Source organism: Mauremys mutica, chromosome 3, assembly GCF_020497125.1.
Source record: "Mauremys mutica isolate MM-2020 ecotype Southern chromosome 3, ASM2049712v1, whole genome shotgun sequence".
Lineage (NCBI taxonomy): Eukaryota > Metazoa > Chordata > Testudines > Geoemydidae > Mauremys > Mauremys mutica.
This window is the reverse complement of record NC_059074.1, coordinates 185,252,237-185,277,573: the sequence shown is the minus strand read 5'-3', so window position 1 is coordinate 185,277,573 and position 25,337 is coordinate 185,252,237. Positions and strand designations below refer to the sequence as shown.

The following is a 25,337-nucleotide window of genomic DNA, read 5'->3' as shown; positions in this document are numbered from 1 at the left end:
CCAGGTCTGGGGTCCCGGCCGCAGGCCCTGCTCAGCCCGCTGCCAGCCTAGGTGAACAGAACCCCAGGCTGGCAGCGAGTTGAGCAGGCTGGCAACATAAGATTTAATTTTAAATGATGCTTCTTAAACATTTTGAAAACGTTGTTTACTTTACATACAATAGTTTAGTTATATAATATAGACTTATAGAAAGAGACCTTCTAAAAACATTAAAATGTATTACTGGCACGCGAAACCTTAAATTAGAGTGAATAAATGAAGACTCGGCACACCACTTCTGAAAGGTTGCCGACCTCTGGTTTATAGTAAAATAAAACAGATTTATTAACAATAGGACATAGATTAAGTGATGCTAAGTAAAAGCAATAAAATTAGAAAGGGCTACAAGCAAATAAAAGTGAAAATGCATCTGAAAGTCTATAAACCTAATCTAGCAAGATACAGTCTTTGTTCAAGCTGGTTTCTCTACCTAGCCATTCTTTTTCCCTTGTCATCTTAGGTGAAAGATCTTTGCCTAAACAGATTTCTAACCTATATTCTGTTCCAGAGACTTCAACCCCCCTTGAATCATAGAATCATAGAATCTCAGGGTTGGAAGGGACCTCAGGAGGTCATCTAGTCCAACCCCCTGCTCAAAGCAGGACCAATCCCCAACTAAATCATCCCAGCCAGGGCTTTGTCAAGCCTGACCTTAAAAACCTCTAAGGAAGGAGATTCCACTACCTCCCTAGGTAACCCATTCCAGTTCTTCACCACCCTAACTAGTGAAAAAGTTTTTCCTAATGTCCAACCTAAACCTCCCCCTCTGCAACTTGAGACCATTACTCCTTGTTCTGTCATCTTCTACCACTGAGAACAGTCTAGATCCATCCTCTTTGGAACCCCCTTTCAGGTAGTTGAAAGCAGCTATCAAATCCCCCCTCATTCTTCTCTTCTGCAGACTAAACAATCCCAGTTCCCTCAGCCTCTCCTCATAAGTCATGTGCTCCAGCGCCCTAATCATTTTTGTTGCCCTCCGCTGGACTTTCTCCAATTTATCCACATCTTTCTTGTAGTGTGGGGCCCAAAACTGGACACAGTACTCCAAATGAGGCCTCACCAGTGCTGAGTAGAGGGGAATGATCACATCCCTCGATCTGCTGGAAATGCCCCTACTTATACAACCCAAAATGCCATTAGCCTTCTTGGCAACAAGGGCACACTGTTGACTCATGTTCAGCTTTTCGTCCACTGTAACCCCTAGGTCCTTTTCTGCAGAACTGCTGCCCAGCCATTCGGTCCCTAGTCTGTAGCAGTGCTTGGGCTTCTTCCGTCCTAAGTGCAGGACTCTTCACTTGTCCTTGTTGAACCTCATCATATTTCTTTTGGCCCAATCCTCTAATTTGTCTAGGTCCCTCTGTATCCTATCCCTACCCTCCAGCGTATCAACCACTCCTCCCAGTTTAGTGTCATCTGCAAACTTGCTAAGGGTGCAGTCCACACCATCCTCCAGATCGTTAATGAAGATATTGAATAAAACCGGCCCCAGCACCGACCCTTGGGGCACTCCACTTGATACCGGCTGCCAACTAGACATGGAACCATTGATCACTACCCGTTGAGCCCGACCATCTAGCCAGTTTTCTATCCACCTTACCGTCCATTCATCCAGCCCATACTTCTTTAACTTGCTGGCAAGAATACTGTGGGAGACTGTATCAAAAGCTTTGCTAAAGTCCAGAAATAGCACATCCACTGCTTTCCCCTCATCCACAGAGCCGGTTATCTCCTCATAGAAGATTGGTTGAAGGACATATTTTTCTCAGCTTGGGGGCCCCCTGAGATTTTTTCGGGGCCCTGGAGCAGGGTCCTTCACTCGCTCCGGGGGCCCCGGAAAACTCTCGTGGGGCCCGGGGCCCCGGAGCTTCTTCCACTCCGGGTCTTCGGCGGCAATTTGGTGGCGGGGGGTCCTTCCGCTCCAGGACCTGCCGCTGAAGTGCCCCGAAGACCCGTGGCGGGGGGTCCTTCCGCCCTGGGACCCGACACCGAAGTGCTGGGTCTTTGGCGGCAATTCTGACCCCAGGCCCCCTGAATCCTCTGGGCGGCCCTGCTTGTATCTGTCTAGTGATCGATGCCCAAGATGGCGTCTCTCCTTGCTTATGTCTTCCAAGATTAAAGTAACAGAATGATCTCATGGCGTCTTTCTCTTCCTGTGAGCTTTTCATCCCCCTGTATGATTTCTAAGTAAATTGGGTTTCCATTGTTTCTGATTCCACCCTGCTTAACTTATATAGGAAATGAGTAGATAGCTGTGGCATTCCCTCCTGTCTGGAGAGACTGTACAGCCCAATATCAATGAGTATCCATAATTCCTTATATAGTGATAATGCATACAATTCACAATGATATCCATCACCAGTGTGCCATAGGCTTTTAGAAAAGACCTCACTCTGTACCAGTGATACTCAGACCTCAGTGGTTTAGGAGCCAAATTAGCAATCAACATTACCCAAAAGAGCCACAGTAGTATAAATTCATTGTTTCATTTACTGTGTGTGTGTGTGTGTGTGTGTGTGTGTGTGTCTGTATATATATATATATAAAATTCACAGCAAAACAACTGACCAAGTATTCTACAATTGGTTAATAACATAGTAGAAGCATCCTAATTGGTTAATAACTTAGATTGGTTAATAATTAAATCACACCATGTTTTAATATGTGCTGCAAAGAGCCGCAAGGAGACACATTAAAGAGCCACTTGTGGCTGCCAAGCCTCAGTCTGAGTGTCACTGCTCTATACACTTTTCTAATACAGTACAGTAATATTTTATACAATCAGTTGATTCAGTTGCTTATCACTTGAGATTCAGCTGCTCTGTCTTATAGACCTGTAAACCTTTGCCATGTATTCTTTGAAAAGTAAAACCCAGACCAAGCTTCTCTCTCCCAACAGCATGGTGTAGATACCATGCTGTCTTCTGCCCCACTTGTTAATGTGAGATTTGCCTCCACTCTTGTTAGCTAGAGGAATCTGTTTACATGATATGTAAATACATTGTATGCAGTGGTGTTGTAGCCCTGTCAGTCTCAGGATATGAGAGACACAAGGTGGGTACAGCAATATCTTTTATTGGACCAACATATGTTATATATCTCTCAGCAACAGAAGTTGATCCAGTAAAAGATTAATGTTTCCCACCTTGTCTCTCTAATGTAAATACATTCTCATTGTCTTTCAAAGTACTTTGAAAGTAACTCCCAGGTGGAGAAAACATATTCCTTTTTTTAGTGCAGTCCTGTTTACCAACTCTCCATGACATACCTGGTTTATACACACTTTAGTCATAATTTCAGCATATATTAATCACTCTTAATACCCACTCTGTACATACATCACACAAGAATATCAATGATCAGTGAGTTACTAGATTTCAAATGACACTTCACAAAGCATATTTTGTTCAAAGATTATTACAATAGTGTGTATGATGTGAATGCAGGGGGTGCGTATTGTCACAGGGTGTTCCTCACTTCGCTGTCACTAATGCTAAAACTAGTTATTTATACTTTATTTGTAATAAAAGCAAGAAATAAGCTTCACACTGGTGCATGCATTCTTTTGGCAGACAGTGAAATAAAACTGTATCCTTTTACAGAGCTAGATAGACAACATATCTTCTTTATGAAGACTTTAATGATCACTCAACTTACTGTGGCCAATCAGTTTCCATTTTCACATTGCTTTCAGCTCATTCCCTCCTGATTATTGAAAGTAGCTGTGTTTATTGAGCTGAAAGAAGGTCAGAAAAGCTTATTTTATGTTTGAGTACCTACCAGTATATCTATGCGATCAGCAAGCTAAAGGTTAACATGCATTAAATGTACTTTTCTCCTATATGAGAAACACGTATATTGACTGGTGTGTGTTCCCTTTATGTCTCCCTACTCTTCCCCACCCAAAGACATGAACAGTTGACATATATTAGGGATTAGCAGCTTCTCTCTGATCTAGATACCATTGTAATTTAGAACTGTGAATATTCTCTGTATGTTCATCATTTTGCAGTGTTTCTCAACCTTTTTGATAGCAAGGACCGGCTTGCTGCCTTCCTAAACTGTGTCAGGGAGATCTCAGGGACCGGCGCCAGTCCACGAACTGGTCATTGAGAAACAGTGGGTTAAAGCATACAAGACTATACCAGTTTTAATCAGTAATGGAAGTTGTAGAATATATAGCTTTTGATTTTACTGTAACATTTTAGTGCTAAATTGATGGAGCCACGTTGCAGCAGGACTTTCTGAGGCAATCTAGTTGAATCAAACATACATCCTCCTAGGTCTCCTGGGGCGTGCATGCTGCAGCAGGAACTCCACCACATTTCAAAGTGGTGCACTGTACACGTCCCCCCTGTGCTGAGTGCAAAAGGTGAAGGGGACGCAGTGTGATAACCCACTTTCAGTCAGGTACTCCTCCTTTTGGAAAGGATACCACCAGCTCTTGCAATCCTCCACAGTATTATGGCTGGCTGTTGTACGTGAGTGCAAGGGGATCCTTACATTTTCTCCCAACTTGCACTCTTGTGCGAGGCCAAAAACAATCTGGCCTTTATTTACAAAAGGTAATAAAAGGAATGTTTTAATAGATAAAAATTTACTTATCAATGTCCATTTAAGTAGCTGAAGTTATACTATTTCTAACATTTGTTAATCCAGCTGTGCAATATTCTATTTGCCTGTTCACTTGCAGCCAGTGAATTTTTTTTTTGACAGGCTAGTAATTATTTTTATTTTTACACCATAATTATGGCTAAGTAGCATTTATTTGGTCTGGTACCATTTCATGGTGATTTTGCATGGCTGTATTAATTCTAACATGAAATGGTTCTTATAATAGAGCGATATTAGAAATACTGCATAATGGCGATACTAGAAATTGGACATGTTGACTTTTTCTGTTGAACCAAACTAAAAAGAAATATAACAAAATATAGGGTATATGTCCCCTTTTTTGCAGAGAAATACAGAAGGTGCAGAAGTGTCTAAAAATATAGAAAAATCCATGTGCATGCATATTAAATTACTACGTAACATGCCATTGGTTCAACAAATTGAAACAAATGACAAGGCATGTGTAAAACCTGTAGATTGTGATGTCAGGTAGCATGCAAATGAAGCAGCGGCCTGGGCATTTGTAAGAAATCTATGATTTCTGAGCACTTTTCTCTCAAAGATGAAGCCCTTGCATCTCCATTGTTTGCATGTGGCTCCTGCATGCTTGGCAGTCTGCTGACACATATATATGATGCTACATGTAGACACAGATGTCCACTACAAACAAGTTGCTGCTGCACTGCACTCCAAGAGTAAAGTGTGACTTTTTTCTAATTGTAATAATTAATATAATTTTAATGTTCTTTTTGCAGATGTTACATGTATTATTTTAACTTTTCTGACTCCACAAAGTGTCCTAACCACACCCTCATTTTTGTTTGTTTTTTGTTTGCTTTTTGGGGGTGGTCAAGAGGAGGTGGTAATCTTCTGTTTGGTACTTTTTTCCAGTAGCAATTTGGCAGGGTACCATGTCAACCAGGAAATCTGAGCAACCACTGCAGCTTTATAACAAACTTGTACTTTATTATTTCAATTTTCTGCACTCCGTTCACATAGTCCCTTGAACAGATGGTCCATAGAAAGAAAATGTACAGAAACAAAGAGTGAAAGAGAGTTATTTAATTATTGATATGCAGAATACATAATAAATCAAAACTTTTAAAAATGTAAATCATGAGTGAAAAGTACAAGAGAAAAGCAAATTAGAAAAGACAAATTATAGCAAATAATTAAGATTCAAACTCTTTTTTTAAAGAGGAAAAGCGGATGTTTTAAAGTCACAAAGTAATCAAATTTTAGGTCTTTTGAATAAATCTATTTTCCACTTTCTTAGAAAAACTCTTTATCTGTTTATATAAATCTCTGCAAAGAAGTTACTTTTGTTTTTTCAAGAATTTGGCAGTTCTGAACTTTCAAAATATATTACGTTTCTCACCATTGTCTTCAGTGCTTTTCTGAGTATATTGAAGGTTTCATAGCGTAGTTTTCATATTTCATTATCACTCAGCAGCATGAGAATAATAGTTTTTAGCATAGCATACATAGCTGAAACTCAAACATTCATTTCTATCCTTAGTTTCAACATTAACTTCCATCTGTTCTTCTCCCTTTTTTCTTTCATTTCCCTGTTTCCGTTTTTCCTCATGCTATGACATAAAAGTGATTGCACTGAAAAGACTGCCCTTTTTGAGGAACAGACCGAAGGAAAAAGACAAAATGAAGGCAATCTACCGTCGCTCCATGTGTAAGACTTTGACAGTTCAGCTTCTTTTAAATGGCTACACTGGCTTCCATTACTAATTTTTCACTAACCTTTCCCCTGGACTGTGCTGTTTTTTACTATTTTGCAATGTGCAAGTCCTGCTATAATACAAGAAGCTGAAAGAATTTTTTTAAAACTTTGGCACTGAATAATATATGTATATATACATATGCAATTTATTGTGATTACATTTTATATATTTGTATACATATTTATTATATATACACATTGTGCATGCATGTGTATATAAATTTACAGTGCACTCCAGACATTTGAATAGTTTTTAATTCCACTTTTAGTAAGCATTTTTATAAACAACAAATATCTTACATTTTTGGTTTAAAGAATCTATAGAGAAAATAGTGCAAGGATATAAAGTGGTCTGTTACTCTTTTCAAATGTGTGTCATTTCTTCTTTACTAAAATGTTCTGTTTTTTAAAAAGGGGGTGGATACTTCTACAGTGTTATAAAGCAAAGAAGTATATCATAGGATGCCATCTCTTTCAGATCCTTTTAACTACTATAATGCAAGATACAGTATTCCTGCAGTAACCTGCACTGAACAAGGACCCCAATCATTGCCAAAGTTCATGTTGTGTTAGCACCTCTACCTATCTTACCCTTATTCATTCCATTTGTCTTTGCAAAACAACATATCAAAGCTTCTAACATATATATTGCATATCATTGCAGCACAAGCATGGCACTAGTATCTAATAACATTTATTAAAAATCATATCTGAACTGAAAGTATGGCCTGTAATACTTTTCATTCATTGAGCTGATTGCATGTCATAACATGGATGATCTTGTGTTTGTAGCTTTCAATATTCAGTATGCATTGATGCTTAGACAAATGTCAAACTTTTTACAATACAAAATAGGAATTAAAAAAATAAATTGAACCGTGCTGATTCGTTTGCTTTCATTTGCATCCCAGCCATGAATGACCTGGTGCAGTCCATGGTCCTAGCAGGAGGACAATGGACAGGTAGTTCTGAGCATCTGGAGGGCCCTGATGATATATCTACGGGTAAAAGGAAAAAAGAATTGGGAGCTATGGCCTTCTCTACTACAGCTATCAACTTTGCAACAGTCAACTCTTCTTCAGGCTTCAGATCCAAGCAATTGCTAAATAATAAAGGTATAGGTAGAAGCTTTTTGCTCTGTCATGATTATATTGATAACAATTTTATATAAATCTGTTTTTACTCCTTCATATTTCATATTCTTCTGTAGCAAACAACCTGAATAATTGAATTACAGTACTAAGAAGTAATTGAACGGGTTTAATAGCTTTAATTGTAAAATACCTTAGAGTTTTTTCCTACAGAAAGGCTACATAATAAGCAAAGATGGATTGTATTTCAAATAATTATTTCATTGCATTTTACAGATGACAAATATTTAAATTACAGTTTTGCTGTGAAATTTAATTTACATACTGTTTTATGTCTTTATGTATAGATACTACATCCTTTGAAGATGTAAGTCCACAAGGCATTAGTGATGATTCTAGTACAGGATCAAGAATTCATGGTAAGATGTGAACTTTAATTAAATAATAAATTAAGAATATATGATGTGAATGCTAACGATGTTTGCCCACACAGTGAATTGCAGCATTGAAAGTGAGCATGTTTTCTATAATTTCCGCACAACTTGACTATATGGTGCCATTTCTTCAAACCTAATACTTTTTCTTTTTTCCTAGAATAATCTTTCCACTAACTGTTGTGTATATTTAGTAGAAGATATCTATGAAATGCACCTAAACAGAATACAAATTCTTTTTGCCCATTTTCAAATATATTTGGGTTAAATTGTGAAAGAAGGGAAATTTTGACTTGCATTAAAAAAAATTGGATTTCAGTGATTCATTTCTTGATTTTAAAGTTTTATATATTTCATAGTACAAAATAAGTCTTTTCATCAAGTAAAAATACAGAGTGAAAAAGCTAAAATAGAAGCACTTACAAGAAATAAAATAAACTATTTTTCTTTACTAAAACATTTTAAAATGAATATAAACAAAATTGAAATAAAATATTGTTATTTAGTATTTTGGAAAAGATTAACAGTGCAATTATTTCCCTTGTATTAATAGGTGCTAGAACAAGGGTTGTGAGGGGTGCTGCAGCACCCTCTGGCTTGAAGTAGATTCCATTATATACAGCGTTTAGTTTTAGTTCAATGGCTCTCAGCACCCCCATTATACAAATTGTTCTAGCACCCCTGCTTATATTGGGGAGGAGCACAGGACATTAACTATGCAGATGCTCTTGCTTTTCCTGTTTGTGGCATTTCTACAGTGTGCAGGGTTACTTATCAAATCTGTTGTAAGTGACCAAATCACAAGCAGCTTTCTGCACGCCAGTGTGTTCTTCTATAAAATCCTGGTTTCCCACTAACAAATCTGTTTCAGTTCTAAACATGCATTCTGTTTTCTATTTTTCTTCCCCTTGTATCTTACTGTTCCTGTAGCATCCTTTACTAAAGTGTCCTCTTGGACTGCCTGGTAATCCCTTCGCTTTCTGATCTGTAAGAAACAACACTTTGTTGACAATGGGCATACTCAGCCTGTGAAATAGTGCATGATTCCTACCTCAGAGCATTCTGTGATCAAAATAGTGTCATAGTGTCATCTGCTAAAATTTTGTTTATCATTCTGTCTCCTTACTTTTCATTTAGCTTCCAGACCAGCCAGCCTTGATAGTGGCAGAACATCCACTAGTAATAGCAATAACAATGCTTCACTTCATGAAGTCAAAGGTACGGTGCAGGTGAATTGCCATCTGTGCTTCTTTTCCATGACTGTGTTTGTAAGATGGTCTGGTAAAAAAAATAAAATACAAAATTCATGGCATGTTTTTCTTTTAACACTTTATGCCAGTGGTGGGCAACCTGTGGCCCACGGGCGGCATGTAGCCCATCAGGGTAATCCGCTGGCGAGCCGCCAGACAGTTGGTTGACATTTCCATGGCCATCTGCAGCTCCGAGTGGCAGCAGTTTGCCGTTCCCGGCCAATGGGAGCTGCGGAAAGCGGCAGCCAGCACGTCCCTGTGGCCCACACCACTTTCCACAGCTCCAACGGGCCGGGAAACCGCGGCCACTAGAAGCTGCGGGAAGCCATGCAAATGTAAACAAACTGTCTGGCAGCCTGCCAGTGGATTACCCTGACAGGCTGTGCGCAGCCCACAGGTTGCCCACCACTGCTTTACGCCCTTCATTTTCCAAATTAGGGAAGAATATTAATAAAATAGACCTTCAAATGCATTTAGTAAATATTAAGATAGGAACAATTACAATATATGAAGTTGAAACTATTTTAAAATAAATGTAAGATAGAACATACATAAGAACGGCCATACTGGGTCAAATCAGTGGTCCATCTAGCCCAGTATCCTTTCATCCAACAGTGGCCAACGCCAGGTGCTTCAGAGGGAATGAACAAAAGAGGTAATAATCAAGTGATCCATCCCCTGTTGCCCATTCCCAGCTTCTGGCAGACAGAGGCTAGGGACACCATCCCTGCCTATCCTGGCTAATAGCCATTTATGGACCTATCGTCCATGAATTTATCTAGTTCTTTTTTGAACCCAGTTATTGTCTTGACCTTCACAACATTCTCTGCCAAAGAGTTCTACAGGTTGACTGTGTGTTGTGTGAAGAAATACTTCCTTTTGTTTGTTTTAAATCTGATGCCTATTCATTTCATTTGGTGACACCTAGTTCTTGCGTTATGAGAAGGAATAAATAACACTTCCTTATTTACTTTCTCCACACCAGTCATGAAAAGTCCCAGTCTTATTAATCTCTCCTCATATGGAAGCTGCTCCATACCTCTAATCATTTTTATTGCCCTTTTCTGTATCTTTTCCAATTCCAATATATCTTGTTTGAGATAGAGTGACCAGATCTGCACGTAGTATTCAAGATGTGGGCATACCATGGATTTATATAGAGGCAATATAATATTTTCTATCTTATTATCTATTAATTTCCTAATGATTCCCAACATTCTGTTAGGTTTTTTTGACTACCGCTGTACATTGAGTGGATGTTTTCAGAGAACTATCCATAATTGCTCCAAGATCTCTTTCTTGAATGATAACAGCTGATTTATACCCCATCATTTATATCATAGACTCATAGACTTTAAGGTCAGAAGGGACCATTATGATCATCTAGTCTGACCTCCTGCACAACGCAGGCCACAGAATCTCACCCACTCACTCCTGTAACAAACCCCTAACCTATATCTGAGCCATTGAAGTCCTCAAATCATGGTTTAAAGACTTCAGGGTGCAGAGTATCTTCCAGCAAGTGACCCGTGCCCCACGCTGCAGAGGAATCTTCCCTGGAGGAAAATTCCTTCCCAACCCCAAATATGGTGATCAGCTAAACCCTGAGCATGTGGGCAAGACTCACCAGCCAGAAACCCAGGAAATAATTCTCTGTAGTAACTCAGATCCCACCCCATCTAACATCCCATCACAGGCCATTGGGCATATTTACCACTAATAGTCAAAGACCAATTAATTGCCAGAATTAGGCTATCCCATTATACCATCCTCTCCATAAACTTATCAAGCTTAGTCTTGAAGCCAGATATGTCTTTTGCCCCCACTGCTCCCTTTGGAAGGCTGTTCCAGAACTTCACTCCTCCAATGGTTAGAAACCTTCATCTAATTTCAAGGCTAAACTTCCTGATGGCCAGTTTATATCCATTTGTTCTTGTGTCCACATTAGTACTGAACTTAAATAATTCCTCTCCCTCCCTGGTATTTATCCCTCTGATATATTTATAAAGAGCAATCATATCTCCCCTCAGCCTTCTTTTGGTTAGGCTAAACAAGCCAAGCTCTTTGAGTCTCCTTTCATAAAACAGGTTTTTCATTCCTTGGTTCATCCTAGTAGCCCTTCTCTGTACCTGTTCCAGTTTGAATTCATCCTTCTTAAACGTGGGAGACCAGAACTGCACACAGTATTCCAGATGAGGTCTCAGAAGTGCCTTGTATAACGGTACTAACACCTTCTTATCTTTGCTGGAAATACCTCGCCTGATGCATCCCAAGACCACATTAGCTTTTTTCACTTCTGTATCACATTGGCGGCTCATAGTCATCCTGTGATCAACCAATACTCCAAGGTCTTCTCCTCCTCTGTTACTTCCAACTGATGCATGCCCCCAGCTTATAACAATAATTCTTATTAATCTCTAAATGCATGACCTTGCACTTTTCACTATTAAATTTCATCCTATTACTATTACTCCAGTTTACAAGGTCATCCAGATCTTCCTGTATGAGATCCCGGTCCTTCTCTGTATTGGCAATACCTCCCAGCTTTGTGTCATTCGCAAAATTTATTAGCACATTCCCACTTTTTGTGCCAAGGTCAGTAATAAAAAGATTAAATAAAATTGATCCAAAACTGATCCCTGAGGAAATCCACTAGTAACCTCCTTCCAGCCTGACAGTTTACCTTTCAGTACAACCCATTGTAGTCTCCCCTTTAAGCTTATCCACCTTTCAATTTTCATATTGATCCTCATCTTTTCCAATTTAACTAATAATTCCCTTTGAGGAACTGTATCAAATGCCTTTCTGAAATCAAGGTAAACTAGATACACTGCATTTCCTTTGTCTAAAAAATCTGTTACCTTCTCAAAGAAGGAGATCAGGTTGGTTTGGCACGATCTACCTTTTGTAAAACCATGTTGTATTTTGTCCCAATTACCATTGACCTCAGTGTCCTTAACTACTTTCTCCTTCAAAAATTTTTCCAAGACCTTGCATACCACAGATGTCAAACTAATAGGCCTTTAGTTGCCTGGATCACTTTTTTTCATTTCTTAAAGATAGGAACTATGTTAGCAATTCTCCAGTCATACGGTACAACCCCTGAGTTTACAGATTCATTAAAAATTCTTGCTAATGGGCTTGCAATTTCATGTGCCAGTTCCTTTAATATTCTTGGATGAAGATTATCTGGGTCCCCCAATTTAGTCCCATTAAGCTGGTCAAGTGTGGCTTCTGCCTCGGATGTGGCAATATCTACCTCCATATCCTCATTCCCATTTGTCATTCTAACCATTTTCCCTAAGCTCCTCATTAGCCTCATTAAAGACTGAGGCAAAGTATTTGTTTAGATATGGGGCCATGCCCAGATTATCCTTAACCTCCACTCCATCCTCAGTGTTTAGCGGTCCCACTTCTTCTTTCTTTGTTTTCTTCTTATTTATATGGCTATCGAACCTTTTACTACCGGTTTTAATTCCCTTTGCAAGGTCCAACTCTACATGGCTTTTGGCCTTCCTCACTTTATCCCTACATGATCTGACCTCAATAAGGTAGCTTTCCTTGCTGATCACTCCCATCTTCCATTCTTTGTAGACTTTCTGCTTTTTCTTAATCACCTCTCTGAAATGCTTGCTCATCCAGCTTGGTCTACAACTCCTGCCTATGAATTTTTTCCCCTTTCTTGGGATGCAGGCTTCTGATAGTTTCTGCAACTTTGACTTGAAATAATTCCAGGCCTCCTCCACCGTTAGATTCACAAGTTCTTCACTCCAATCCACTTCCCTAACTAATTTCCTTAATTTTTTTAAGTTAGCCCTTTTGAAATAAAAAACCCTAGTCACTGATCTATTTTTGTTTATCCTTCCATTTAGTTTAAACTGAATTAGCTCATGATCGCTCGAACCAAGGTTGTCCCCTACAACCATTTCTTCTATGAGGTCCTCACTACTCACCAAAACCAAATCTAAAATGGCATCCCCTCTTGTTGGTTCAGCAACCACTTGGTGAAGGAATCCATCAGCTATCGCATCTAGGAAAATCTGAGCCCTATTATTATTACTAGCACTTGTCCTCCAGTCTATATCTGGGAAGTTAAAGTCTCCCATGATCACACAATTCCCATTAGTATTTTCTTCATTAAAAACATGTATAGTCAGGATTTTTATGTTGTCCAATGTGCATTAGTTTGCATTTATCAACACTGAATTTCATCTACCATTTTGTTGCCCAGTCACTCAGTATTATGAGATCCCTTTGTAACTCTTTGCTATCTCCTTTGGACTTAACTATAGAAAAAGAAATATTCTAAAAAAAAAAATATAGCCACAAAATTAATTTCAATTCAATTACATTTTTAAACAGGGAAATAATACTCCTTAATTTTTTATATCATATCTGTGTGTTTCTGGCATCTTATCTCTGAAATAAAATCTGTAAAAATTTACAACACAAACTAACCAAAATAATATAAGGTATATAGACGTGTATATAATAAAATGCAGTCACCTTTATAATCTTTTAAATTTTGCCTTTGATAACTAGATGATGTTACCACACTATTAGCAGTATTCCCTATATTTCATGTATTAATATAGATTTTTTTAAACCATTTTAATCCTGTTTGTGATGGGCATTCCACAAGATTTTTTATTTACTGCTGGCTTAAGAATGCTGAACGTAGAATCATAGAATCATAGAATCTCAGGGTTGGAAGGGACCTCAGGAGGTCATCTAGTCCAACCCCCTAATCAAAGCAGGACCAAACCCAACTAAATCATCCCAGCCAGGGCTTTGTCAAGCCTGACCTTAAAAACCTCTAAGGAAGGAGATTCCACCACCTCCCTAGGTAACCCATTCCAATTCTTCACCACTCTACTAGTGAAAAAGTTTTTCCTAATATCCAACCTAAACCTCCCCCTCTGCAACTTGAGACCATTACTCCTTGTTCTGTCATCTTCTACCACTGAGAACAGTCTAGATCCATCCTCTTTGGAACCCCCTTTCAGGTAGTTGAAAGCAGCTATCAAATCCCCCCTCATTCTTCTCTTCTGCAGACTAAACAATCCCAGTTCCCTCAGCCTCTCCTCATAAGTCATGTGCTCCAGCGCCCTAATCATTTTTGTTGCCCTCCGCTGGACTTTCTCCAATTTATCCACATCCTTCTTGTAGTGTGGGGCCCAAAACTGGACACAGTACTCCAAATGAGGCCTCACCAGTGCTGAGTAGAGGGGAATGATCACATCCCTCGATCTGCTGGAAATGCCCCTACTTATACAACCCAAAATGCCATTAGCCTTCTTGGCAACAGGGGCACACTGTTGACTCATATTCAGCTTTCCATCCACCGTAACCCCTAGGTCCTTTTCTGCAGAACTGCTGCCCAGCCATTCGGTCCCTAGTCTGTAGCAGTGCATGGGATTCTTCCATCCTAAGTGCAGGACTCTGCACTTGTCCTTGTTGAACCTCATCATATTTCTTTTGGCCCAGTCCTCTAATTTGTCTAGGTCCCTCTGTATCCTAGCCCTACCCTCCAGCATATCAACCACTCCTCCTAGTTTAGTGTCATCTGCAAACTTGCTAAGGGTGCAGTCCACACCATCCTCCAGATCGTTAATGAAGATATTGAATAAAACCGGCCCCAGCACCGACCCTTGGGGCTCTCCACTTGATACCGGCTGCCAACTAGACATGGAACCATTGATCACTACCCGTTGAGCCCGACTGTCTAGCCAGTTTTCTATCCACCTTACCGTCCATTCATCCAGCCCATACTTATTTAACTTGCTGGCAAGAATACTGTGAGAAACTATATCAAAAGCTTTGCTAAAGTCCAGAAATAGCACATCCACTGCTTTCCCCTCATCCACAGAGCCGGTTATCTCATCATAGAAGGCAATTAGATTAGTCAGGCATGACTTGCCCTTGGTGAATCCATGCTGACTGTTCCTGATCACTTTCCCCTCCTTTAAGTGGTTCAGAATTGATTCCTTGAGAACCTGTTCCATGATTTTTCCAGGGACTGAGGTGAGACTGACTGGCCTGTAGTTCCCTGGATCTTCCTTCTTCCCTTTTTTAAAGATGGGCACTACATTAGCCTTTTTCCAGTCACTTCCCCCGATCGCCATGATTTTTCAAAGATAATGGCCAATGGCTCTGCAATCTCATCGGCCAACTCCTTTAGCACCCTTGGATGCAGCGCATCCGACCCCATGGACTTGTGCTCATCCAGCTTTTCTAAATAGTCCCGAACTACTTCTTTCCCCACAGAGAGCTGGTCACCTCCTCCCCATACCGTGCTGCAGAGTGCAGCTGTCTGGGAGCTGACCTTGTCTGTGAAGACAAAGTCAAAAAAAGCATTGAGTACACTAGCTTTCTCCACATCCTCTGTCACTAGGTTCCCTCCCTCATTCAGCAAGGGGCCCACACTTTCCTTGACTTTCTTCTTGTTGCTAACATACCTGAAGAAACCCTTCTTGTTACTCCTAACATCTCTTGCTAGCTGCAACTCCAAGTGTGATTTGGCCTTCCTAATTTCACTCCTGCATGCCTGAGCAATACTTTTATACTCCTCCCTGGTTATTTGTCCAATCTTCCACTTCTTATAAGCTGTTTTTTTGTGTTTAAGGCGAGCAAGGATTTCACTGTTGAGCCAAGCTGGTCGCCTGCCATATTTACTTTTCTTCCTACACATCGGGATGGTTTGTTCCTGCACCTCAATAAGGTTTCTTTAAAATACAGCCAGCTTTCCTCGACTCCTTTCCCCGTCATGTTAGAGTAGCATCCATTCATAAGACTTCATAGAATGTATTTGACTAATACAGTAACTCCTTGCTTAACGTTGTAGTTATGTTCCTGAAAAATGCTTCTTTAAGCGAAATGATTTTAAGTGAATCCAATTGCCCCATAAGAATTAATGTAAATGTGGGGGTTAGGTTCCAGGGAATTTTTTTCGCCAGACAAAAGACTATATTTTTTACACACACACACACACACACACTCTCTCTCTCTCTCTCTCTCTCTCTCTCTCTCTCTGTATAAATTTTAAACAAGGAAAGACAGCTGAACTTCCTGGCAATTGATAGCCTGCTGGGCAGCTGCCGCACAGGGAGCTGATAGGGGGACTGCCGGTCCACCCTGGTTCTAAGCCCCCACCAGCTAGCTCTACCGGGCTGCTCTTTCTGCAAGCAGTGGACAAAGCAGGCAGCTGCCAAACAACATTATACGGGAGCACCGCACAACTTTGAACGAGCGTGTTCTCTAATTGATCAGCAACATAACAACGAAACAACCCTAACTGGGACAACTTTAAGTTAGGAATTACTGTACTTTCTTGATAATACCTGTTTATTGGTAATTGAGAATTAAATACTAGAACAGCGGGTTTTTGCCTTGTTCATTTTGTTACTCTCTACTGTGAAAGATTCCCTGAGGTAACTTGTGCCCCAGATTGTATATAGTACATCAACAGTTTCTACTGTAGACAATTTTCCTTTCTTCAAATATAATTACATTATTCAGAAATAACAAAAAGGGTAGAGAGCAGTTTACTATTCACCAGTATCTTTTACTCTGATCCTCTAAGAAAGATTGAAAATCAAATAAAATTGTTATAGCAGCGATTTTTTTTGCACTTACTGCTGTGTTCCTCCTTCAGGTCACAATTGTAATAAACTAACATTTACAATATAAGGAAAACCTTTCTACAGGAGCCTTTCTAGAAAATTCTCTTGAAGAAGTGGCAGTCATTTTCTTCAAGTTTGTGAACAATACCAAGCTGGGAGGGATCACAAATGTTTTGGAGGATAGGATTAAAATTCAAAATGATGTGGGCAAACCAGAGAAATGGACTGATGAAAACAGGATGAAATTCAATAAGAACAAATGCAAAGTACTCCACTTAGGAAGGAACAATCAGTTGCACACATATAAAATGGGAAATGACTACCTAGGAAGGAGTCCTGCAGAAAGGGATCTGAGGGTCATAGTGGATCACAAGTTAAATATGAGTCAACATTGCAAAAAAAAAAAAAAAGCAAACATCATTCTGGGGTTATTAACTGCAGTGTTGTAAGCAAGACATGAGAAGTAATTCTTCCGCTCTACTCCGTGCTGATTAGGCCTCAGCTGGAATATTGTGTCCAGTTCTGGGTACCACATTTCAGGGAAGATGTGGACAAATTGGAGATAGTCCAGAGAAGAGCAACAAGGATGATTAAAAGATGACCTGTGAGGGAAGATTGAAAAAACTGGGTTTGTTTAATCTTGAGAAGAGAAGACTGAAGAGGGGACATGATAGCAGTTTTCAAGTACATAAAAGGTTGTTAGAAGGAGGAAGGAGAAAAAAATTTCTCCGTAACCTCTCAGGTTAGGACAAGATGCAGTGGGCTGAAATTGCAGCAAAGGTGGTTTGGTTGGACATTAGGAAAAAATTCCTAACTATCAGGGTGATTAAGCACTGGAATAAATTGCCAAGAGAGGTTATGGAATCTCCATCATTGGAGATTTTTAAGAGCAGGTTAGACAAACACCTGTCAGGGGTGGTCTACATAATACTTAGTTTTGCCATGAGTGCAGGGGACTAGACTTGATGACCTCTCAAGGTCCCTTCCAGTCCTATGATTCTATGATATCATTCATGTTCTACCTTTTCTGTCTCATTTATGTAAGATATCACATGAGTAGCAGATGACAATATCTGCTTTACAGAGTTGCTGAACATGAACTGAATCATAAAGTCTTCTGTATACATTTAACCTCTTAGAATTAAATTTCAAGTGAAGGGTGCTTTTTTTTTTCATTGAAAAACTGAAAAAATCAGGTTGAAAAGTTGTAACAGATAAGCCAAGGGAATGAAATTGCATTTATAACATGATTTCAGAATAGGATATTTGATCTGAGTAATACAGGACAATTAGAGTCTTCAACATTTTAAAAAAATTATATAAACAGGCATTATTAAATGCAGGGCCAGCTCTAGACTTTTGGCTGCCCCAAGCAAAAAAAAAAAAACAAAAAACCTCCGGGAGCACAAGTGCTGAAGTGCAAAAAAAAAAAAATTGTGTTGCCCAAAGCATGTGCTTGGTTTGCTGGTGCCTAGATCCAGCCCTGATTAAATGACATCTAATAATCCTCCAGATATTGTTCAGAATGTGCTGTTCAACAATTATTTTCATGTAATTATTATTATAGAACATTTAATACTGTTTACTCCAAAAGCAGGTGGAATTAACAACCAAAGTAGGCCACAAAGTCACAGCAGTGGAGAATTTAGTCTGCTTCATGAACATGAGGCTTGGTCTAGCAGCAGCAGCAGTCCCATCCAGTATTTGAAAAGTCATACCAAGTCGAGTCCCATGATCCAGGAAAAAATGCCTGAAACAGTGGATAATCAAGGAAAGCAGAAGATCAAAACTGGTTCTCCTGGAAGTGAGGTGGTTACTCTGCAGCAGTTTTTAGAAGAAAGCAACAAGGTTACTTCTACAGAGGTTAGTTAAAAAATTTTTTTTAATTTTAGGGCTATACAATACCCTATATTTATGCACAGATTTAATATGGTACTTATAGTGTATGCCATTGCAGGACCCCCTTAAATTCTTTTAAAGAGACACTGTCAAATAGTAGTTTGTCTACACAAACAATTAGTTCGTGGCAAGCTGGGTGTGTGACTATATCCTGTACTAGCCTGTGTCTATCCATGTGAACCCTGCTGACATGCATTAATAGTTTGTTTATACACTTTGATATAGTCTTTTTTTAATCAGGACTATATCGAAGTGCATTACTGAACTGATAATGAGTGTCAGAAGTGTTGATACAGACAGTCAGTGGCATACTAGTGTGGGGTAGATTCACTACAGCTTGCTGCAAACTAAAGGTTCCTATAGAAAAGCCTTTCATTTTCAGGTCCAAAATTTAGTTTTTGTTAAGGAAAATAGGAAAAGGAGGGTGATGGCTACAGAATGTAATATGAGATGGTATGCTAAGTAGGAGCAAAGTGGCATTCTGGTTCAGTGTGCAGTGGGGAAAAACAGCTGCTGCCCACCTGGGATTAGTAGAGCTGGTCAGATGGCAGGGAGTGTATTTAACTCTGGCTGTGCATCCCCAGTAAAAGGAGATCAATCCACTCCTGGTGTAATTTTAAAAGAAATAAATACAAAGCGTAACAATTTATAAGTGGTTGCTGCTTCCCTGATGACCACATTAGGAAAGAAAAGTTGAGGGCTCCTGTCCTAAGTGCTGCAGGTGGGCATACTCATCAGTAGTGGCTGGGTGGGCAGCCATTTGCCCCAGAGTGGTTTCCTTTCCTCTTACTGCCTCTTAATTGTCTTCAGTGAGAACTGCTGTCACAGCCCTCCTCATGAAAGTGGAGAAAGTGGTGGGATTATCTTCAGAGGTTTCCCTCCTCTAACTCATCATCTAAGGAGGCCATCTTGCCTATTTCAACATCTCCAATTGATGCTAGGATCTGTCTAGTTTGGGTGGGATGAATGTCTGTAACTCCTGATATTGTTTCCCAGGGTTCTTTCAGTCCAAAGTTCTAGGTAACTTTATTCTGTGCAAGGTGGTGTCAGGAAATAAATCAATGGAGATACGGCCATCAGACCAATAGATGGTTGGTACAAACAGGACAATACGAGTGCTTTCACTTAAAGCTACACTTTACTTAGTTTCAAGCACTTCCACATGTCCAAAACAGATTAGCAAAACACCCCAAGGTCTTGGGGTCTTGGGGAGGTCTCAAGTGGATAACTGCAAGCGTCCAGTGGACGGCTGCAAGGGAACTTGAAAGGTGTCCAAATGTTCAAGTGTCCACTGAGTTCAGATTTCTTTCTGATTTTATATCCAACTTGTTAGAATTACATAGCTTGTTCATTAACAAAATTGCTGAGAAGTTAAATTAAGGGTGGAGATTTCCAGCCTGTCAGGTGGGCAATTTTCCATCAGTCGGGTAGGGGAACTTTCCACCAGTTAACCAGCTGTATAGCAATAGTTAACTATTGCCAGACTTTCCATCTTGCAAAACCGCATGCTGTGGAAATACAGCTCATGTCAGGAGGACAGAGGGTCATGTTTTCTTCTTGAAGTCACTCACTTCACCCTCCCCTCCTGATCTGTTAGCTGTGCTGAGGTGTCAGAAAGGCCTCCCTTTAGCTGCTTTCAGCAATAAGCATAACAATAGGTACTCCAGCTGCTGGCAGTGGTTTAAACATGTTACTGGGCTCTGGGCTATCGAAAATCTGTTCCTACAATATCCTTTTAGTACTTTTCGCCAGGAAGCCACCACTTAAACTTTTGGACTTCCTGGAAGTCCAAGAGAAAGGAAGAATAGCCCTCTCAGTCAATGAAGGTTTGTTGAAGCTAGCTAAAGAGGTGTCGAACCACTCCTGCCTATGGTATTTCTGTCTCAAGGAAACCTGAATCCTTCATACCAAATTCTCAAGGAGGGGTTTGATGTATTTTACCAGTGTCCTATAATATACTCACTTGTGATCTCTGTTGCAAGTGAGAAAACTAGAAATGGGAAGATGTCATTGAGTCCAAATGATTGGACATATTTGGAATAAAAGTTTATTCTTCAGCTTCCCTGACATTATGAATGGTGGCAGTTATAGCCAGATATAATTTTTTTTCTGGTCCAGAGCCACCTTTTGGGACCAGTACATTCCTGAGTTAAGAAACAGGAATTTCCGGAGTTGTTTAAAAAAGGCCAGACTGTTTCCAATAGTTTCTGTGATATCTCAGACAAAACTGGTGGGACTTTGGTTAGGACTCCCTTCCTTAGGAAACCCTACTGGCTCAGGAATTCTGGTCTCTAAGTTGAGGCCCAGGCAAAAGTTGTGGACTTCACTTTTAAAGACACAGATGACTTGAGCTTTGATTTAGCAAGGTATGTAAGCACATGCTTAGGTGCATCCCTATTCCCCATGATTGTCTCATTTCACATGCTTAATGTTAAACCTTTTCTTAAGTGCTTTGCTGAATATGGATGGATTTATGTGTGTTTAAGTGCTTTGCCGAATTTTGGAAAAAAAAGAAAAGCACAAAGTCAATGGCTAGGACTCTAGGCTTGAATTAGCCTGTTTTCCAGAGGACATCTTCAGTTAGATTGCATAACAGGCACTTTCAGAAGTCCTCTTCAAGAGCTTGCAGCCAGCAAAGACCCACACAATTGGAGAAGTCATTCTGTCCCTGCCACAGGAGACAACACTCTTCCTTCTAGACCTTTGTAGACTGACCTGCTGGTGGGGGCCATATTTAGTGAATTTGAGGATGCTCCAGAGAACACTGAACTAGTCCTAGAGTATCCAAATCCTTGTCTTTCTTCCCCTTTTACTCCATCCTTCGAGGACTTTTTGTCCTTTTTTATTTCAAGAATGGCGAGCATTGCTTCAGACCACTGGGTCCTAGAGATCATTGAACTGGTGAATTCCCTGATGCTTAAGAGCTATCACCAAGCCACCTCTTTACTTTTTCATGAGAAAATGAGGTCATGATTTAATTTAAAATTCCTCCTGGTCAAGATTTTGAGTACTATTAGACATAGCCTATGAATTCCAGATGGATGGAGCTGGTTGAACAGAAAAGGAAACTTTTTTCCAACTTTGCATATTGGATTTCTTCCAGCTGCTTGAACCTGGTTTGAAATCCGGAACTCCACACACTAGTCTTAGGTTCAAAACATTGGTACATATTGTTCAAATTGTTAAGGAAATTATCAATTAGTTAGTGAAAAGGAGGGCAGGAGAGAAGATGTGAGTTTGAAGTTCTAATCCATTGATTGGTTGAGCTACTTGATATCAGAGGAGAAGTAATATCTCATGAACTCTAGATAGTTGCAGCCTTTCACAGACATCTAGTTTCCAATGTAGGAATGTTTCCTTATAGCCAATCTATATGATAGCTCAAAATTATATACAATTCAAATTTAAGAGGTAAAATATCACTTGCACTTTTGCCACTAATAAATAGTCTTAAGCAATTCAAATAAATGTAGTATTTAAATAAAATAATAATCTAGTTGTTTTTCACTTTCATGCAATAAAGATGACTAAAATATCTTGTAAATTTAAAAATTAAATCAATAAGCTGTTTGGATATGTTTTGACAGATAAAGTGTGCAAGCCAAGAGAATCTTTTAGATGAAGTAATGAAAAGTTTGTCTGAGTCTGCTGAGTTGGCAGGAAAAGAAAAGCTAAGGAAACAGTCGTCTGTCAGCAGTGGTATCGTCAGGTCATTAAGTGTGAAAAACACAGTTGACTTCTCAGATGGAAGGTCAGCTAAACCTGAACAGCTTGTAAGGCCCAGCCCTCGTAAAACTGAAGATACCTACTTTACCAGCTCTCCAATAAAATTGATGTCAGGTACTCAAGGAAAGGTCAAGTCAATCAAAGAAAAAGTACAGACAAATCCATCACAACGACAATCAAAAGATTGCAGCCCTTATGCTACCTTACCTCGTGCAAGCAGTGTGATTTCTACAGCAGAAGGAACTACTCGAAGGACAAGCATTCATGATTTTTTATCTAAGGACAGTAGGCAGCCTGTATCAATTGATCCAGCACCATCTACAGCTGATAGAAGCATTCCATCAGCATCTAGTGAGTACCGTCCACACCAGCAGTCCTCTAGTTTTTTTCATTATACATCTTACAATGTAGATTCTGTTCCACAAAATGATTTAGATAATACAATTAAACCAGATCACTCGGGATATAAATCTGAGAAGCCTAGGAATTCAAGGATGGGAAAATCAAATGTTGTTGACAAAACTTCGAGCACTAATGTGTTCAGTGATAAAGTTGGTATATCAACTAATGATAGCACAGGGACATTTACTTTGGCCCATGTGTCACAGCCATTTTTATCCCTTAACACTGAATTAGTTAGTAATATAAGTGGATTACCTCAAAGGTCTACAGCTAAGGTAACTGATCAGACATTTGTCTCATCAGTTAAATCTTTACAAAAAGATCATGAACAGTCTTCTGATGACCGTAAGTCTGATACCAGTAACCCACAGTCAGTTCTAAATAGTGAATTTACTGCTTCTTCTGCATGTGTAAATACTAGCAAGATTGAATCCCCTTTACTGGTTTCTGAAGATAACCAAACTGTTTGGTATGAGTATGGTTGTGTATGATACGAGAGATGTCATATTAAATACAAATGACACAGATGTTCTTCTCAATGTCCACTGATTTAGGGAATGTTCCACTAAAAATAAAAAATAGTTTCTGGCAGGTTTATGGGGGGTGTTTTCCTCTGAATGGTGATATAAAAATCAGCTGTGTATTACAGCATGTGTATAAATGTAAAATTGTAATCACACCAAAGCTTGCACAAAACATTAATTGCACTGTATATTTTCTGCATGCCTCTAAAAGCCTTAATAATACAAACTAATGTTCTGTATTTTTATTTGTCACGTTAGAAATATTTTGTTTTTCTACATTATTGAATGCATGTTAAAGCAGTTGCATGCTGCATTGCCAAAAATTGCACAAAGAACCAGGTAATTTTTTACCAACAGGAAGGTACTTTCCTCACTTGTACTTTTGTTTTCAGATGCATCACCCATACAAAAATGCCTATTTTTTCCTCTTGCACGTATACAATACTAGCAAAAAAACCCCAACCTGTTAGAGAGATTTTAGTATCTTTTGCTTTTTATTTATGCTATGTTTTGTGTGTCGTTTTGCTCAAGGAATAAGTTGTAGCCCAAATAATTCAGTGCCTGCAGTTTGCTGCACAATAAATATGAACTGCAGTTCGTATTTATTAAAATATTTGAACTTTAATAAATAAAACAATTGTTAATATTCATAAATGGTAACTTTTTAAAATATAACAATCAAATTAAGTGTAGCAGTTGCATAGAAAAAATGATCCTCCTCTACCTCTTTTTCCTTTTCCTGTGGTTTATCTTCTCATGTCTGACATACAGAGGTGGTCCAATGTGCTGTTTTATTTGGAGTCAAGTAACACTATAGTTTTATGAGAATTTTTACAATGTATAATAATAAAAATCTTTACTAATTATGGTGGCAATTCTTTTTTTTCCTATGCAGATAGAACATTGCTTAGTTAGAAAATGAGGCATATGAGATTTGACAATAAGACTATATTAAATATGAATGCAGCTGAAATAATATATTTTAAATATTTGATATATAAAATGTTTAAAAAACGCTATTTAAAATTCTAGCATCTCTGCAACTGCTTGAAATTGCACTTTAAGTCTGGTAACAATTTAAACTTAAAACGATTTAAACCAAACTTTAAAATTATACCATACTTCAGCTATAAATTGCATTTGCTTGTAGAGCTAGACCCTTACATAGACATCAGCATTTTTTTAATAAATTGAAACACAATTAAATATTTAGGTTTGAGAAATCAAAAGTAGCTGTGCTATATAAAAACCTGCATGAGAGAAGAAAATATATCTTGTTGAAAATAATGAATTTCATATTCTAACTTTTACAATTGTGCTTCTTTGGCCAGAAATTGCGTGGCAGTGCACAGCGCTGCTACATGGGGACCCAAATTTGATACCTTTGGTCCCAGGTCAGCAAGGACTAGAAGTGCTGCAAGAATAGTTCACTTAACTCTTCATGAAGGAAGCAGTAATTCCTTTGTGTCACACTCTAGAAATATCTTCAGCTGATACAGGAGCATCATTGATGAACTTTGGAGAATCCATTGCTAGGTCTCCTCTGCATGAAGGTGTGAGGAGGAAGTAAGTGGAGAACATAAAGTGTCTTAGAGAGACTCCATGAAGGAACAAATTATGCTTCTTCCAAAACATAAAATAGCTTTCCTTTACCATGTTTGCACACCTACACAGTTTATGGGCTGATAACCAAAGGATAAGTGAGAGATTTATGTCCAGCCTTGTGCTTCTTAATGTCATTGCTGTATCTCCTTTAAAGATAGTTTCTAGCCTATATACAATAAAAGAAATGCTGTCAACATAATTCTTCTTATTCTCACACACACAGAGTACATCAGTCTTGGGTCATTTCATTCTGATTCATTGTTGTTCCATATTTGTTTAACTCATTTTTTAACATATACGGTGCTGCCAGTTTAACAGAAATATGCACAATAAATTTTAAAAGTTATCTATGGAATTCTATAGGAAATCTATAAAATCTTGAAGTATCCTACAGGAACT

The 25,337-nt window shown here is 39.0% G+C and overlaps 1 protein-coding gene across 6 annotated transcripts in view; it reads left to right on the top strand.

Annotated features, from left to right (window-relative positions):
- The window catches only part of CCDC88A (coiled-coil domain containing 88A), a 368,487-nt gene that overhangs the window by 339,527 nt on the left and 3,623 nt on the right, over positions 1-25,337 (top strand). For 2 of the 6 annotated variants that reach the window (XM_045009677.1, XM_045009680.1), the window contains 6 exons: positions 6,254-6,337; positions 7,297-7,500; positions 7,824-7,895; positions 9,048-9,128; positions 18,377-18,645; positions 22,269-24,191. In XM_045009677.1, the coding sequence (XP_044865612.1) occupies positions 6,254-6,337; positions 7,297-7,500; positions 7,824-7,895; positions 9,048-9,128; positions 18,377-18,645; positions 22,269-23,300 (1,742 nt within the window). In that variant the 3' untranslated portion in view covers positions 23,301-24,191. Of the gene's footprint in view, positions 1-6,253; positions 6,338-7,296; positions 7,501-7,823; positions 7,896-9,047; positions 9,129-18,376; positions 18,646-22,268; positions 24,193-25,337 lie in introns of those variants that run through there. The other 4 variants (XM_045009682.1, XM_045009678.1, XM_045009683.1 and 1 more) reach the window with 4 other exon arrangements.